This window comes from Lepisosteus oculatus, chromosome 6, assembly GCF_040954835.1.
Source record: "Lepisosteus oculatus isolate fLepOcu1 chromosome 6, fLepOcu1.hap2, whole genome shotgun sequence".
Taxonomy (NCBI): Eukaryota; Metazoa; Chordata; class Actinopteri; order Semionotiformes; family Lepisosteidae; genus Lepisosteus; species Lepisosteus oculatus.
The window spans coordinates 51,758,538-51,777,006 of record NC_090701.1 but is presented as its reverse complement, the minus strand read 5'-3'; the positions used below and the strand labels follow the sequence as shown (position 1 = coordinate 51,777,006).

The 18,469-nt window shown below is 40.6% G+C and overlaps 1 protein-coding gene across 1 annotated transcript in view; it reads right to left on the bottom strand.

The window, feature by feature from the left end:
- prex2 (phosphatidylinositol-3,4,5-trisphosphate-dependent Rac exchange factor 2) overlaps positions 1–8,111 on the bottom strand; it is a 171,372-nt gene extending 163,261 nt beyond the window's left edge. Inside the window, exon 1 of the mRNA XM_006633898.3 lies at positions 7,659–8,111. Coding sequence (XP_006633961.2) covers positions 7,659–7,796 — 138 coding nt within the window. The 5' untranslated portion in view covers positions 7,797–8,111. The remainder of the gene's footprint in view (positions 1–7,658) is intronic.
- Positions 8,112–18,469: the final 10,358 nt, after the last annotated feature.

Sequence of the window (18,469 nt, the reverse complement as noted above, 5' to 3'; positions counted from 1 at the left end):
ATGCCCTACATTTTTTGATGCCCCACTAATTTGTCTTCTTTGGCATTCCACAGAGTATATGGATTAACTCCTGATGGGGAAAGAGAAAAATGTTTGTGAATGATAAAGAAGGATTGGGTTTATTGCCCAATTTCATTCATTCTTGTCTGTGCTGGAAAAATGAAACCTCTCAGGCCTACTTATGTTTCTCAATCAATATGTCAGACAGAAAATTCAGAAACTGCAGTCTCTGAAGCAGTAGTTCTGCTGTAGAAATGAGTCTCAAAGAGACCAGGGCAGTTTCCACACTATAACAGCTGTGGTATAGTATACAGCCTGAAAACAACAAAAGCATCTCAAAACCACAGTCACAGCAACAGAACACTAAACTTCACAAAAGGAAGCTGTCTCACAGAATATCACTTGATGATTTTAGTTTTTCAGGACTGAGTCCTTTTTTTCCAAATGCTATGTTCAATATTCAAAATTGTGAACTCCTTTGTAAAGTTAATGAAAGCATTTAAGCAAATGCCACATCTAAGTCTGTTATACAGAGAAAAGAGCTTTCATACAGTAGGAAACAAAAAAAAATTGAATTTCAAAAGAATAAAAAACCCAAAATGGAGAAATTATGTAATGCCAACTTGTCATTCATCAAGTCAATTAATATTGAACACCTACTGTATTATCATTGTCCTGAGAATCTTTACTTTATGTGGCTATAATGCAAGTCCTTGGAAATTCAAGGGAGCTTCCACAGAGTACTGTGTACTCAAGTAAATGAGCTCTGCATTTGTTTGCAAGCAGATGAAAGATTACATATTATATTGATTAAATCAATACTCCCCTGCAAATGTCTTAGCATTCACTTTAAGAGAATTCCAGTCAATGTTTGTACAATCACATGCTGTTGTCCAATATTGCTGTTGTCCATAAGTAGTCATTGTTTTGGGTTGGCAATACTCAGTATGTGAGGGTTATCCAGGCCAACTTGGTCTTTTGTACAACAATTAGAACAAATTAAACTTGAAAAAACTGATTTAGAAACAAAAACAAAAACAGCTGTTCTAGGCTTGGCCATGTTTTCTATATGTAAGTATACTGAGCAAAAACAGAGCCACATTCTCACATGGAAGAAACACAAGCTGGTAATTAAGGAGGAGTATCTACTTTTAATTGTGCAAACACACTAATTAATAAATTCACTGTTGCAACTAAGCAAGGGTATTAGTTATAATGTATTTCAAGAGGAAGAAAATATTTTTTCTTGCATTGTGTTCGCTTACAATAAATAGTTATGAAGGAGGAACATGCTAAACAATAGCCACATATAATAATCAGTGATTCCACAATATCTGCAGACCTTTGGAAGAGACATTTCCTTTCCGACTAATTGAAACTCTAAAGACGTATTTTTCTTTCAGAAAACGAGAAACACTTGCAGCACAACGCCCACAGCTCATGTTACACGATACAGTAGTTACAGTTTTGCAATTCACGGAATAAATGGCATAATTCAAATAAACAACCTGGAAGTTTCCATATTACAAATGCAGCTCTTGGGGGAGGGGCTGTGCGGTTCCACTGGTACACTCGTTGCTAGAGAATGCAAGTCAAGCCTTCGGCTGACCATTGTTTGCTATTTTTCCCAGCCTCTCAGGAATTCCTTCGGCAGGAAATATAGTTTACATAAATAGGCACCAAACACTGCTTTCCCGTCACATCCTTCTTCAGTCACCTTTTGCATCCATATCACATCAAGGGAGCCTATTGTCTGGGTCAGACCATCATTCCTACAACCCCCCTGGACAGCTCCCTCTCAAAACATCAAAACAGAGATGTTCTGCTGAACAAATGTACACATCCTATATGCTCCAGCGTTGGTTTCAGGGTTTCTGATCCTAAAAGGATACTGAAACGTAGAATAGGGAGTCTTCTGGGCTGGTAACATGGTTGTGCAATGAAAACAAAAGATTGACATGAAAGCTGGATGCACTACAATACTGTATATCCAGATTGTTGGATTTTTGAAACTCTCCCCCCCCCACGGTTTACATTATTTACACAATGTAGAAGTTCTGTTATAATGGAAAAATTGAACAAACACTCAGGTAATGCTTTGCTGCCCTCTGAAAGGAATGATTGAAAAATGTTTCATCACTCCAGCTACTATAGTAAGACATTATGGGGTAAAGTGTAAGAAAGACTTCTATACTCCGAACTGTAAATTAGTAAAAGCTATCATTCTAAGCAACTCTTGAAATGCAAAAAATGAAAGAAAATGTTAGAAATGTAGGACGTTTCTGACTTTCATTTGCTTCATAAGCTCAAGAAATGAGACTGATGCCCTTCATTTTCAATGTGTTAAATTACCACTGTAATGACTTACTTTGTTTTGTTGTGACATACCCTGAGGAAAATAAGTAGAAGTTTAAAAATTAATTATCACTTTTAGAATGCTTTATACAATACAACAGATAGTTGTGGGAAAGGTTCATTGATCACATAGCTGGTATTCTGAACTGATGGGATCACAATGTCTTTTAGCAGGCAACAAACAAAAACATATAAAAGCCGTCACTTGGGATTTTTTTGCCAGAATACATGTACTGGAGAACTGTAAATAAAGGCCCACTCCCACCAGGGAAAGAGTCTGTCCTTTCCACAGAGATGTGTGTAGCACCCTAGGATTCACACACAACAGAGTTCTGTGTTAATGGTGACATTTCAGTGAATTACATCAGGGTTGCTAGGCTACAAGACTGGGATTAGTCAGAACGGGACCGTTTCTCAATACCTGTCTGCATTGGAACCATCTGTTGCTGAGGTTTCAAGTATGGAATGTCCATATGCGTGTGGTCTGGGAAGCACCGTTTGCCCCAGTGACCTGAAACACTGACAGACATACAGTACCAATCCTATTTCCACTGTCCTAACTGTAGTACCTGGGAGTAACACTCCTGCGCAATTACAAGGAGGTTTAAGACAAACTCTGGACCTTACCGGGTGACATCCAAGACGTCCATTCATCCATCATCAGAGCCACTTATTCCTGGTAAGGATGCCTGGAACCTTTTTCGGTACAGATTCAGCGATTTGGGTTAATTGCATCATTTTTAATAAACACTTCATCCGCAGAGAGACGTGTTCAGCCAGAGCCTATTTGTCCAGGCACAGGACACAAGGTGGGACCCCATCTTGTGCAGGACACCAGTCTATCACAGGGGTGACCAGAGATGCGCCAGACTGGAATCCAACCCAGGATCACCGGGCCATGAGGCTGCAATACTACACACCAGGCCACTGTGCTGCCCCTGACAGAATCATTAGACCCATCAGCGCTGTAGGGGTGACACTGTGATGCAACCAGCATGCATGTCCATGTCTTCGTCTGATTAGTCATAAATACCAAGACACACAATGATCTGATTCGGATATTTAATGGTCTGCTTTGTGAAAGAGCGGCTGAACCAAGTCTTCTCTGGGTAGCAGACATATTCCGCTGTAACAAACCACATTACCTCAAGGCTCAAGGACTTTATTCCCCCACTGTGTGTCTGAGATGCTCTCAGTTACTTTTCCCCGAAACTGGTGGCCCAGACGTTTGCCAACATTCCATGAATGCCAACCTCAGGCATCCCTCATCACTTCAGACATGCATTACCGTTTCTAATCCTTGTACAATATAATCTGATGAGGACATTATGACCTGCACTTACCATCTCACCCAATATAGGTATGTGCAGAATAAAATATGAATTTACCAGACACATTGCGTCATGATTCTAATCCCTCCCCCTTAAGGGCGCTCCGACTCGTTCACATTTTACCTGATCTCCTGCACCTGCCTCCTGTTCCAGTCTCCCCTTTAAAAGCCAGACGCTCCCACTATTCCGGGCTCAGCTCTGGAAGATGGACGCTACAAGGCTTGCCTATTTTCCGGGTTATCCGAAGGCAGGCCTTTTCCCCAGCGTCCTGACCATCTGCGTCCGGGGCTTGGAGCGCCTAGCCCCGTTACATTTTTTTATTTCCCTGACCCTTCGCCAGATACTGTTCCTGCTTTTAACTCCTGTCTTGTTTATCTTGGATTGATTACCCGGCTCTGGACTTTTGCTCACACTTGGATATTCTTACAGACCCCCTTCGGACTTGTTTGCCTGGACCACGCCCCCCCCCCCCCCCCGAGCACCGGCACACCTTGGACATGCCCCCCTGTTCTTCCAGCCCCGATCCTAGTTTTTTTTCCCCGTGTTTCTCACTCCCCTCTGGATTATGCCGTCTGCATAGGGTCCTGAAAGACGCTTCGTAACACATACAGTAGGATCTTGTTACTCTGGTTAGTTTAGTTCATAGGCATTCTAATCCCTAAAATTTCAATGATCCAGCTACATATACAAAACATAAGCATTGTAACAGCTGTTACACATACTGTACAGCTCCATATACAAAACATAATGTAACAGCAGCAATGCCACCATTATTTTAATGCACATGCTAATTTGCTTAAATCTGATACTTTAACAATAATGTGCTGATTAATACAAACTGTTATATCAGTTCAGGTCATTAAACACATTTTTTTTACTTGGTCGTGACATTTAAACATTTTCTCAGACTATAAGCCAAGAAAGATTTAATTTCACTTTTCCATATGCCTTAGGTCACTTGTTAATTTAAGAAAGAGTGTAAAGTTGAAAGCAATTAATTGTACTCATTAAGCAGTCAGTTATTAATGAGCCAGTGCCAACCAGCACAAGTGTTTTTAATTTTGTCTCCACCTGTGACTTCTCTGGATTAGACGTTTACATGTTATTTAGTATTTTGGCAAAAGCTCAATCACAGGTATTCTGGTCACAGTCAAAGCTAACTTTCTTTGGTACTGACTGTGTAAAAGAAAATAAATACAATTACCTTAAAACATCTTATGATTTGATGCAAAACATCAAAAGCCTTTCATAATAAGAACAAAAGGTTTGCTTTGTCATGTATGATAATGATAAAAATTGAGGATAATTTTTTCAAACACCTTTCATGTGGGGCTGAGTGTGTTGAGCTGAGACAGGCTTTTATTAGAACATTTGATTCTGATATTTTTTACATCATTCTATGTCCTGAATAGTATAGCACTGTCAGCCTAACATATGCTCAAAGGAGTTTCACAGGATGTTGTTTCATTCATAACACTATTATTTCAGGCAAGGACTCCACTGAGAAAGACAAACAATTGCAATAATGCTTATCTTAATGACGTTCACCTTGAGGGTATGCAGATGTATTTAATCCTGTGAAACATTCCTGAGATTTACCCTGCCTCACTGGTCAGGCCATTCACACACTGCCTGGGTGCACTGTGTGGATTAAGTGCACTGTCACAGCCATCATACACTGGCATGATGTAATGTTAGCAGCCTAAGAGATGCACCACAGTGGTGTAAAATCAGACTATACAATTAACAGGATGTGAGAATCAGATCGATACATGGTAGTGGAATCTGGTAGAGTGCAACTCTATGAATTTGCACAGACCCAAAACTTTCACTCAAAGTAAGGAACATCTTACCGCATCACAGTAAGATGTGGTACTGGGTGAACACCTGGCAGATGATTCAGTATATAATGTTGAAGAGTGCCGATTATTTTATGTAAGGAGCACAAACACGAACTACAGAGAGAATCTGGGAAATGGTGTACTTTGAGAAGCCTTAGATATTTCTATTGACATAGTTTTAGTCTTCTAGACAATATGAGGAAGCAATAACAAAGAAAACAGAATGTAAAGGATGTGCAGTTAATAGTGCAGAAATGAATCAAAGGATGTGGTGTTCAAATTGGACAATGCGTTAGTAAAACTGAATTTAAAATACAGTGTATGACTTTTGGGGTGGCACGGTGGTGCAGGGGTTAGCTTTGCTTCCTCTGGGCGCTGGGGCTCTGGGTTCAGCCCCAGACCTGGGCTGCTATCTGCGTACAGTTTGTATGTTCTTTCCATGTCTGCATGGGTTCCCTCTGGGTGTTCCTGTTTCCTCTCACAGTGCAGAGGCATGCTGGTGGCTTAATGGCCCTGCTGTGAGTGTGTGCGTGTCTGTGTTTGTGTCTCTGTGTGACGGCCCTGCGAGGGACTGACGTCCCATCCAGGGTGTTTCCTGCCTCGGGCCCGCTGCTTACTGGCCTCCCTGCAACCCGGACTTGGCGAAAGCAGTTTGAAAATGGAAGAATGGGTGGATGGGGGATTTTGGTCACCATGTTACAAAAAAGATGTTTCTACTCTGTATTCACTCCACAGAAGACTCACTTTGGGACATAAAAGAATGTCCTACTGACAGACTAAAAGACCTGAGTCTTTTTAGTATGAAAGAGAGAAGACTACAAGGGGACTCCCTTCAAGTATCAGCGTACAAAATTCTAAAGGGTTTTGACAAAGTGAACCCACTTCAATTCTTCAGAATCAACAGCCGAACACAAAACTGAAGACAAATTTAAAACCCGCAGGAGAGTGTTTTTAAAATTAAGAACACTAGTCTTTTTACACATGGGGTTGTGGGAGTCTGGAGCAAGCTACCCTTCAATGTTGTTGATGCCAATAACCTGGCTTCTTTTAAGAAATGTCTGGGTGAGATTCTCCCACCACATAGCTACCAAATGAGCTAGAGGGGGCCAAAGGTTTCATCTTGTTTGCAAGGATCTTTTGTGACGTTCTTGCGTACTGTATTTGTAATTTTTGTCATTTGTATTTTTTTTCAATATTAAATGTATTATTGGATAAAAGATAACATGTTGGCGTTCTTTTTCAAACTTGCCAATAATAGTAGACTTGTAAACTCAAAAACAATAAAATGTTATTTTTCTCAATGAAATTGTGTGCAGAGGCTTTATATACAAAGAAAATATTTTTTTTGTTTCTTATGAACAACGATTCTTAAGATGACTTTAGTTTTCCTGGTTTAGGTTCAGTAAAGCTCTGTAACATCAATGTAAAATAGTTTCTCACCAGAATGACATACTGCACCACATTCTGCACATTATGTTATTTTTTCGTGATTTTAAAACAATGGCTGTTTAAACGTTTTTAATTCGATTAAATTCTGAGTTTGACAAAAGAATAAGCAGCGGAAATGAATTGCAATGTGAAAAAGCAATCGCAGTACCCTTCTCGATTCTGAATTAAAATAACCATTTATAATAATTTAACAACCCACCACCAGGATCACACACGCACAAATATAGTACTACCATCTGCAGTCTCCGAGCTTTTTAATCCAATGAGCAGAAAAATGCAATGGGTGTTTAAGCGACACACAAGAGGCAAGTTAAAAACAACAGCTTGAACTGTTGATTCCCAGAAGAACTGTCACAGGACTCCAAAAGATGCTGAACGGAAAACGAATATGAAACAATGATACAGAATATGGTACTAGGAAACCCCCTTTGTCAGTTTAGAAGCGCTAATATGCCGTAGCAGAAGGAGATGTTCTGATTCAAGACATGCAGATACCTTGATGTATACATGAATTGACAGGCAATGCACGATTTAGACGCTGAAGTGCGCAGCTCTGCTACTTGCCTGCGAGTTCCATGCATGTTAAGTAGTCTTGTTGTTTGCAAGTTTCCCAGTCGAGAGATAGCAAAGATTACAAAGCAATGCAACTCTGCCATTCATATTATAAACCTTTTAAACTCACCGAGAGGAACTCCAGTGTACCAACGTAATCCCTCTCCGTCTTCAAAAGTTCATTTAAAACGCAGACTCGCAAACGGAGCTGTTTTTCCAAATCTTTCCCGCTTTCACCTCTGTGTTCTGATTTTCCTTCTTCAGTCATTGTGCTAATAATTATTCAAGTGTTCCCGAGTAGGCAGCTGCGTCCTTTAACTTTATTCCAGTTTTATTTCCTGAAAAAACAATCGTCTCAATGTTACATGGTTACAACTGAACAAGTTTTACAGAAGCCGTAAACAAATCTTGAATTAGGTTCCTGATTTTTTTTTAAAAAAATGAAATTGGGTATAAAAACAAACAGACGTAAAAAGATTTCTTGAATGGAAAAAAAGATGTGAGGCAGACCGGGTTTCCTACACTTGCCTGTTTAAACTGAGCAACCCAGGCATTTGGACATTAATCAAAAACTTGAGTCCATGTGACTCGCGGGACCTCCATCCTAAATCCAACCTCCTTCCACCAAAAACTGGGGGAAAATGGACAGGAAATACATGCCTGGGAATGCGTGCCAATTAAGCCAGCCTGACACAAAAAGGGAAATGTTGGTGATGTGAAAGTTATTAAGGTATAGTTTTCCCAGGCGCACAGATTATTATTGTCTGGAATATTGTCAAGATTATTACTGTTTTTACGGGGTCAGATTTACAACAGTAAGTTATGTAAAGAGTTAGCACGCGTAATAAAGATTTCTTGTAACTTTTAGATAAGTGGATAATATTCCTACTTTTACCCAGCTGGGGAACACCTTAAGTACTATACGAACCTTTTACAATGAAAAAAAATGTTCTCACGCACATTGTTATAACACCCTCACACTAAAACAAAATATGCTGTTTTTAGAAATGTGAGAAAATATTTCCCTGCAGTCTGAAGCTAATTGAAAACTAGTTTACTGCAATAAAAAAATAAGTAAACAATGGGGGTATTCCTCCTTCTTTGTATTTTAACGGATTTTTTTTTAGTTTCTCTTATTTACATTGACGCCCTTTTAGCTTACGAAGATTACACACAGTATAAAACACAGGTTGGACAGAATCCCTATCTAAATATTTCCTACTGCCCTCCCCAATAGTATCATTCCAGATTATTCCAAATTCTTTTATATGGGTGTTAAATTATCTTCTGAATGCAGACATGTTTAATGTCTTCCATTAAACAATTACCACTAATGACCCTCCAAGGACAACGGTAGGTCCTTTGACTTTTTAGAACAGTGGTACTTAACAAATCTTTATGCTTCAGGCGAAAAAACCCCAACAATCCAAAAGTGATCAATAAATATCAAGATAAACTCCTAAAAGTAACAGAAGAGGCTACAATGTTATGGACGGGGACATTGGCGACAATAAAAATACTGCTATCTGCTTTTAAACAAACTACGATCAAATGTATTTTTGCTTTCTTTACTTTGCTTTATACCCTATGTAAGTGTTGATACCATTGTTGTCAATGGAAACGACCCATGTTTATTTTGTAGAGAAGTGTCGCCCCCCCCCATCTCCCCTCCCCCCATCCTCCGCCCCAACTATAGTGGCTGGAGTCGACTCCTGAACAGTCAAGTTCCCCATCGGAGCTTGTTTAGTTTTGAGACTCTTTTCCAAGGATGAGGGACTTCTTACATGGGCTGGTGAAGTACTGGTGCTGCCGACATGTGTATGACCCCAAATGACCGGCAGAGCATGTCAAAAACTAATTCCTATGTTTCCAAGTTAACATTCCCTTACAGTATATGAAACAATATAAAACTAAAGGTGATTTATAGGTACCCCTATGATATGAGTATTTTTTATCATTAACGATTAGCAGTTACAATCTCCAGGGCAATTAAAAACATAATCTTCCTCGACTTCATAGTCTTTATTTTCTACTTTTGTGCAGATACGTTTTTTTTCCTTTCTCCTAAGAAAATGGAACTGGCAAATTGATAGCTATTGTTTGTAAACGTCTTGTATTAAAGGAGGAAATAAAACTGAAATGCCAAATGTGCAAAGAATAAAACAACAGGTTTTATATAATTATATATAATATATTAAAGTATCGTGTTAAAACATTCACCGTTTACCCTGCCAAAGAAGAAACGGTATGCGTTTTTGTTTTCGTTTACGTTTAAACGTGTTAACGTCTTCTTAATGCTACTATGTTTATATTTGCAAATGTCTTTAATAAAATATATGCTCGCTTTCAACGTAAGTTCTTTGTATAATTGTTATACTTATGTTTTCTTAGAAGAATACGATGAAAATGAATAACAACCTTGACTATAATATTTATTGTAGCAATTTTCTAATGTGATGTATGGCTTTTAAAACTGCATCAACCGTCATAATGTGGATCTTTATTTTTAAGTATAATATAATAACGTGAAATTGTATGAGCAGGAAACTAAATTATCTGCTCGGGGAATGGTAATTCCGTTGTCGACATACATTCCCAGAGAGTTAATTAACTGCATTACGTTTTAGGAGATACACCAGTTCTGTTCCAGGGCAAAGCACCCGAAAGCTGAAGCCGATGTTTCTACAAACAGCTACTTTTCTTTGGCTTTCCATCTGAAAGGTTTTTCCATTTCAATTAAGCTAAACAGCGGGTCATATTGTAAATTGTTTTTTTTCTTTTATACAATAAAGCACTAAGTAGAAGTTTATCTCTTATTTATCGTAACCTTGAACTGAATTGGCTTTAGGAATCGATCTTAAAGAATCGATTGGAGTCCATTCCCAAACCAATTTCCAGTTCAGATTTCCGTATTCATCGAATTAACGGACTTTCAATTAAGAATCGAATCCTTTAGAACCGAGCTCGAAACTGGTTCGTGAATCAACTCGACGCGTTTTTGCGAGGATCTCTTCAAATCCGCTCATCTTGCTCCAACTTGAACCTGTTTTTCACCGGGCAGTAGTCCACCGGAACTGACGTAAGGTCTATCGGCAAAAACGTTCATTGCCGCCAGACATGACTAAAAATAACGTGCAGTTTTTAAGAAGTAATCAGACTTCTAAAAGAAAAATATATATCTGCATTCGCCAGAACACCAACAGCGTTAATTGTAGCCGATTACCAAACTGACTTTTTCCCCAAAAGGTTTCCTTGTATGTGTAACCTTTCAATTGTACCGCTCTGAACTCTAACGTTCTCAACACTCCTCCGTGTCTGTAAGTCGCACCCCTTGCGCGACTTGGAGAAATTTAGTATCTTCTTGCAGTTTAAATAACCTTCCTACTTTCCGTTAAACAAAAACATATTGTAACGCATACGGCCAACATTGCTGGTTGTGCGAGCCAGTTCACCAGCGCGATGACGTCACCACCCTTCCCCGTGAACAGCAGGGGGCTGACCTGAGGCAGCAATGGGGATGGCACGTACCCACGTGAACCCGAGAGCTCTACAATATATATACTGTACACAATTTAACGGGTGCTTTTATGCAGCTCCTCAAATTGAAATTACTATTTATCAGAAATTAGTCACACCTCAAACTTAAGTGTCATACTGAAAGGAAGACTGAAAGAGACATTCTCAGCTGTTAACACCTTCTTCAGAAGTGGGAGTAAAAGAAAACTCCCTGAGAAAAGATGAGAAAACTCTCATCATTCTTAGAACGGATATAAAGCACTGAAGGAAAACAGTGTCTTTCCCACCGGCCCTGTCTTCCGTTTCTCTTGTGCTTTGCATCAGAAGCTTTATCACAAATCATACAATAGATATGTAGCACAAAAGTTAACTACAGAATAGCAACAGTTAGCCGATATCACGCAGAGCTTTCTCAATATTAGCCTGCGTGAGCGGCAAACGTTTGAAAGGCAGTGCTGTCATGTTCCCTGCTTAAATTAACTATTATTGGGATTATGGAGAAAACACTGGTAAACATCACCTGAAAAATTGAAGTATAGGCACCTCATATTCATTTGACTGATAATATTGCTGCTGAGTCTTTCAGTATGTCATTGAAGATGCTCAGTATTTCCCCTAATCCAGCCTTCAACCTATGCTTACCTCTCCTCAGGTTCCAGAAATCCATCCGAAAGTGAATCAATACACGAGAGGAGCAGTTTACATCTGTTACTTAATTAGTATCTTCTTACCTTTCCTACCATTTCTGTTCTGGATCATTTTCTGATATTGTACGATATCTATTTACAATATTGGAACGGGCAGCCCACTGAGGCTCAGCAGGTATGAGCCTGGTCAGTACCTGGATGGGAGACCCCCTGGGAAAAACTAAGGCTACTGCTGGAAGAGGTATTCATGGGGCCAGTAGGGGGTGCTCACCCCTGTGTCCTGGTAAAAATTCCCCCTGGCCTTTACCAATTATGGCCTCCTAATAATCCCTGTCTCTGAACTGGCTTCATCACTCTGTTCTCCTCCTCACTGATAGCTGGTGTGTGGTGAGTGTACTGGTGCCCTGTGGCTGCTGTTCCATCACTCAGGTGGGGCAGCACATTGGTGATGGTGAAAGGGAGCGCTTTGAGTGGAGTGTCCAGAAATTATTATTATTGTTGTTGTTGTTGTTGTTGTTGTTCACCTTGTTTGTTTTCTAGCCTTTGGAAACCATGGGGAACACTTGCTCATCAAGGAAGTGACTTGCAGAAGCTTGTGTTGGGGACGGACGAAAATGTGGCATATTTCTCAATGCTCAAGAGTGCAGCTCTGGACAGCATCTGCCTGACACCTAAAAAAGCATGCTGGATTGCAGGTCAAAGCTCTGTTTCCATTTGTTTCCTGTAACAGACAGAGTTAATATGTAGATACACAGCATTAAAAGAAGAGCAAGTGATTTCAAGTTTAGTGCTCAGCTTTCTGCAGTGCAAATGTACAGTTTTACACTTTACAACTTTGAAAAATTGATTTCAGGGAGGGGGGTCATCCCTCCTGTTAAAACCTGTGGACCGGGGTGGTCCCCTTGAAAAATATCACAGCTATATAATTAAATAATTCGCTGATAGATGCTATAATATACAGTATATGCAATACACTAGAAATACTATAACTCACCAGTCCAGTTGAATAATCTCAATTTCTTTGCAAACTTTTGTTGTACTGACATGCGGCTTGTTTAACAGATTTGAGAAAAATTTGGGAGCGGGAGGCAATTCCTGGGAGATTATGAATCACTTGCGGGAGTCAGGGAAGAGACACTGATTTCTGAGAGACTCCTGGAACTTCCAGGAGACTTGGGATGTCTGCATGGAGGAAAGTAATTACTGACACTTCAAGAAAATGCCCTAAGTAGTTTCACTGGAGTACAGTACATCCCAGCTATTGATGCTTTGGTGTCCCACATTTTGCTGATGCATTTCGTTTTCATTTTAGGCCTTAATTGTACTTCATTTTAGGACGTTTTTCTTGCTAGTTTGTTTTGATACTTCTATGACATGACCTCTTGCCTCAGCTGAACTGCAGTATGGTGTAATCAGGACGGGTTTTCCTGTGCAGCCAGTGGAATGTAACATTCCATTGTTTTCCTTAGATTTTGAGTCAACACCTTTGCTCTCATGAAGCCCAAGCCAGGCATCTCCTTATCAGATGTGATCCACAACCCACACACAGTGTTCTGGTTTAACTGCAAAGCCTTTATCAACACTGATTACACCATCACCTTCTAGGTCATAACCAGTATAGTAGACAATAGTTCTCAAGCAGTTTTCCAGGTTCTGTAATTAATTATTTCAAAATAATTATTAAATGCCAGGCATTACAAAAATTGCAACATAATTTAGAATTTCGGGAGTTATTGAACATGGGAGATTACTGTACTTTTGCACAAAATCAATAGTTGTTCAGTAAATTACATTTCTGTACAACATGTCCCTGGTAACCCAAAGGACCTACCAAATGCTAACAATGCTACTTATTTACATTTGGTTAGTTAACAGTACAGTGCCTTTTTCGATAATTTGGCAGACAGAAGCATGTCTAAGAAGTCTTAGCTTAAAAGAACGTGATACATTTTTAGAACAAATGTAATAATGTATTTAATGCTACTGACAAAACCATTCATTTAACATCTTAAGTTACTTACAATTAGAGAAAAATGGTTAGTGTGTTACTATACTGAGCGTTCATCATTCTTAATAAGCCATAAATACAATTCTGAACGTTAGACAGAAAGTTCTGATAAAAAGTTGAGAGTTTAAAGTTGGAGCTTAAACTTTTCAAGAACTCTTGGCAATGAACTATAAGTAAACATTCTCATCACATTAATTTGTAACTTCATAATTTTAACAAAGAGTCTTAAGTTTCTGGGAGGTCTTAGTGTCTAATGGTTTTAGGTCCAAATTGAGAAGTCAATTAAACAATTAACCTAATTACTTTCTTAGAAGGTTTTCCCTAAGACATTTGGCACTTGATTATTCACTTAATTAAAGTAACAGTTACCTGGGAACCTGCTCCGAGTCTGGTTAGAACAATGATAATTGTGCGTCATTGCACATTGTGTAAATTAAAGATCCAAGACCCCCAGGAACCAAGTTTGAGATCCCTGATTTTAACTTTCACTCACAAGGTAACAGCTGCCAGTCTATGCTCCAGTTAAGTTCTTTACTTAAGTAAAGCAAAAAGTTTTTTGGGGGGAAAGCTGGTTGATTTTAAGTTACTTATGACATGTCATTTTTAAAAGTGTTTAACAGCTAAAGATAGGTTAATTACATGAATTCCACAAAATCCCTGCTTTAAGCCAGGAAAATCAAACACTAAACTTGGAGAATCTCAGTTTTCCTCTGTTTTTGATTCCAGCTAAGCTCTAAGCTACATAACTGGTTTATCAATAACTAATAGTCATCAACCGAATGGATTTATTAACTGTAAAAAATTCCTGACTCTAAAAACATTTCTGACTAAGAAAATCGATCCATCCATTACCTTATTCTTGGAAATGGTTACAGAAACCCAGAGCCTGTCCTGGGAGCACAGGGTTCAAGGCGAGAATACGTCCTGCACAGGATGCCAATCCCTCAAAGGGCACACGCACAGGAACCTTTTAGAGACAACCTTTAAGCCAGCTGATTCTTTACCTGAGAAGCTATGTGTGTGGAGTTTCTATGCTTTCCATGTGTTCACATGGGTTTCTGTTACAGTGCAGAAGGATCCTAAGCAGAATCCTCTGAACTCAAAAGTACCGGCAGGAGTTTATCCGAAAACGTGGGTGGGGAGGTCAGGCCAGGGTCAAAAACCAGTACATCCACAATAACCACATTGAGATCCAGAGGACAAAGTCAGAGACAAAGCCGGGGTCAGAGTCAAAAACCTAGAAAGCTTGTGAAACAGGGAACGATGCAACTCTAGTTTGGTAAAACCCAATTGTTATGTGAGGAGGAGATATATGCCCTTAAATGAGTCAAAAGTTCCTGATTCATCCGTTCAGTATGCCTGTTCGCTTGAGGGTGGTAGACGGATATCAAGGAGACAGAGACCCCGCGTGATTTGCAGAAGGCTTTCCAAAACCTAAATATAAATTGGGGACCTCGATCCGATTCTATATCTTTAGGGATTCCATGTAGTCCCCGGGATTCCGGGGAAAAGGCACCCCCAGAAACGTGGCAAACCAGCATCACAGTGCCAATTTGGAAAGACAAAGGCGATGTTAACGACTGCTCCAATTACAAGCTGCTGTGCCATACAATGAAGATTTTCGAGCGTGTGCTGGACGCACGACTAAGAACCATCATCGATATCTCGCCAAACCAATGCAGCTTTGTGAAAAACTGCAGAACAATAGACGCAGCCCGCCTACTCATGGAAAGGCACCATGAGAAGAGGAAAACGATCCACATGGCATTTCACAACCTGGAAAAGGCATTCGACAGGGTACCGCACAATCTCATCTGGCTGGCGCTGCGACAGCGCCACATCCCCGAAGCCTATGTCAGCTGGATAAAGCTCCTGTACCGAGAGGCCACTAGCTCAGTACGTTGCGCAGCTGGAACCTCAGACACCTTCCCGATCAATGTTGGCGTCCACCAAGGCTCAGCCTTGTCTCCTCTGCTATTCATACTTTGCATGGATACAGTGACCAAAGATATCCAAACAAGGCGACCATGGACGCTATTGTATGCCAACGATGTTATGATAGCAAGTGAAACGCGACACGGCCTCGAACAGCAAGTACAGGAGTGGAAGATGCGCCTTGAACGGTTCGGGATGAAATTGAACATCCAGAAGACGGAGTACCTGGAATGCGGTGATCAAACCGATGGCACAATCGCAGCTGGTGGGGTCCAACTGAACAAAGTGACCCAGTTCAAGTACGTAGTCTCATGTGTCAATTCCGACTGCGCTACCCTCCAAGACGCCAAGACGCGAGTCAGCGCCGCTTGGATGAAATGGCGGCAGGTCACTGGAGTACTGTGCGACAAGAAGATCCCTTTGCGCCTAAAATCCAAAGTCTACCGCTCAGTGGTCAGACCAGTGGCCCTATACGGAACTGAATGCTGGCCAACAACAAAGAAACATGAACAGGCACTACGATGGAAATGAAGATGCTGCAATGGACCCTCGGCTTGACAAGATTAGACCATGTCATGAATGAAGAGGTGCGAAAAACACCCAAAGTCGTCCCAATCACTGAGAAAATGAGGGAATTGCGCCTGCGATGGTATGGACACGTGCTCCGCAGCAATGACACATTAATGGCAGAGACCGCCCTCGAATTGAATGTGGAAGGTTGCAGGCCCCGTGGACGACCATTTACGCGCTGGCTGGATCGGCTGAAAGACGACACGCGCCTCGCAAAAGTCACCTGCCGAGACGCCGCAGACCGTACGAAGTGGAAAAATCGGTGCAAACAAGCAGACTCCACACAAGTGGGAAAAATGCGAAGAAGAAGAAGAGTGATTCCTTGTAGTCGGAACACATGTTGCACGAACAGGTCAGCAAGTTCCTGAGCGGAAGGAAGCGAAGGGAGAATTGGGCAGACTTGGAAAACCCGTCAACGATAACTAGGATAATATTGCAACATTGGCTAATGGGAAGGTCCGTGATAAAATCAACGGAGAGGTGAGACCAGGGACGAGTCGGAGTGGCTTAAGGTTGCAGATCACCGGGGGTCTTGGAATGAGGAGTATTGATTTGGGCGCAAACTGTGCATGCCCGGACATAATCCCTGACATCCACCTTTATGGTAAACCACCAAAAAGCTCTTGAAATCAATTTGTGTGTACGTTTAATTCCTGAATGACCCGACAAAACGGGAGTCATGTCCCCTCTGTAGGACCGAGGATCTTACAGGGTTGGTTACAAAAAGTGTATCCGTAGGGCACTGCAAGGGAACCAGATGATTATGTTGAGCACATCTTACCTCCTCCTCGATATCCCATCTTACAGCCGCAAGGATCTTCTTTAAAAACGGAGACCAATGCCTCATCATTCCAGTCAATGTGTTTCAGTTGGACATGGTATAAGTGTAATAACCTTTGTTATGTAAAAGTTCCCTACAATTTTAAAACTGATTAACCTGTTATAAAATTGCCCAAAAAGTGTTTCAACTTTGTGCACAAAGAGTCTGTCACGCCCTCTGCAGCCAGAGGGCGCTCCTTCTCTGTCCTATCCCTAGTTTTCGGTCTGCTGTCCTTCCTGTCCCTCTCTTTCCATTGGGCTATATATTTCCGGGTCTTGCACTCGGATGTCATGGAATCGGTTCGGATGTCCTGAGACCCGCCTAGCACCAGGGCGCCCCACGTCCGCTCCCTGAGGGCATAGGTTTCTATACGGCATTCCTGAACTCTTTGCACTAATGAGCCCGGGCCTTTTTCCAGTCTCGCCGCTACGCATATGGGTCTTTTTCCGCTCTCCTGCTCCCCACGGTTAGTCCCTTTGGACGTCCGTGACAGAGTCCAAATGTCAAAGCACACTACATGCCACTGTTTATTAACCTGTTCATCAATTTCCTGGGAAGAACTGATATTGATATAAACAAAGTAACTGAACTGGTCAAGCAAAAATCGAACACAAGCTGATGGATGATTTTGAATATATAGCCTATGCTTACACAACAGCAGACACATTTCATCATTTTTTAAGTTATTAATGACATCATATCTACAATTTTTAAAAACTCACAGCTAAACCTCTTTCTCACAGAATGTCTTAAGGTGCTATTCTATTGTCCTGAACACATGCAGTACGTACTGCATACAGTATATTACTTACGAGGAATTTTTCATTTATGTAATGCAATTTCAATTTATGCAAAATGTCTTTCATTTATGCAAAATGCTGTAATTGGACAGCAATTAATTTCAATAGTTCCTTTATTTATATTTTTATTTCTGTATTTTTAATGTATTGTAATTTGTATTCAGCCTCAATATGTCCCTAAATGTTCATTCATACGTTTTGTTTTGAAATGTACTGAAAACTTCGCCTGCTTAGGAATGTACCTAAAACAGCCTTTCATCAAGATCACTAAATTACAGTCATTTGACTTTATTAACAGTTTCTTCACCTTCAAAGGAGGCTCTGTGAAACGGATATTGAAGTCTGTTTCATAATACTAAGGTTTGCAACTCCACAGTGCAAGCGTTCCTCGGTCTAAGTTCAACAACTTAGCAAAAAATGTTCAGGTCAACGAGTACCTGTGAAAACGGGATTTTTAACCCACACTGCCCCCCTGTGGTTCCGCATCGGCACTTAAGGTTAAGAAAATAACGACGCAAGAGAAGTTGGTATTTGCTGTATAGACTGTTTTTTGATTAGCAACACACACCGCTGAGTAAGGGCTGGTTGTGTAACAGATGCCATACCGATCACAGCTCAACACGATCTTCTGTTGCTTTCTGCAAG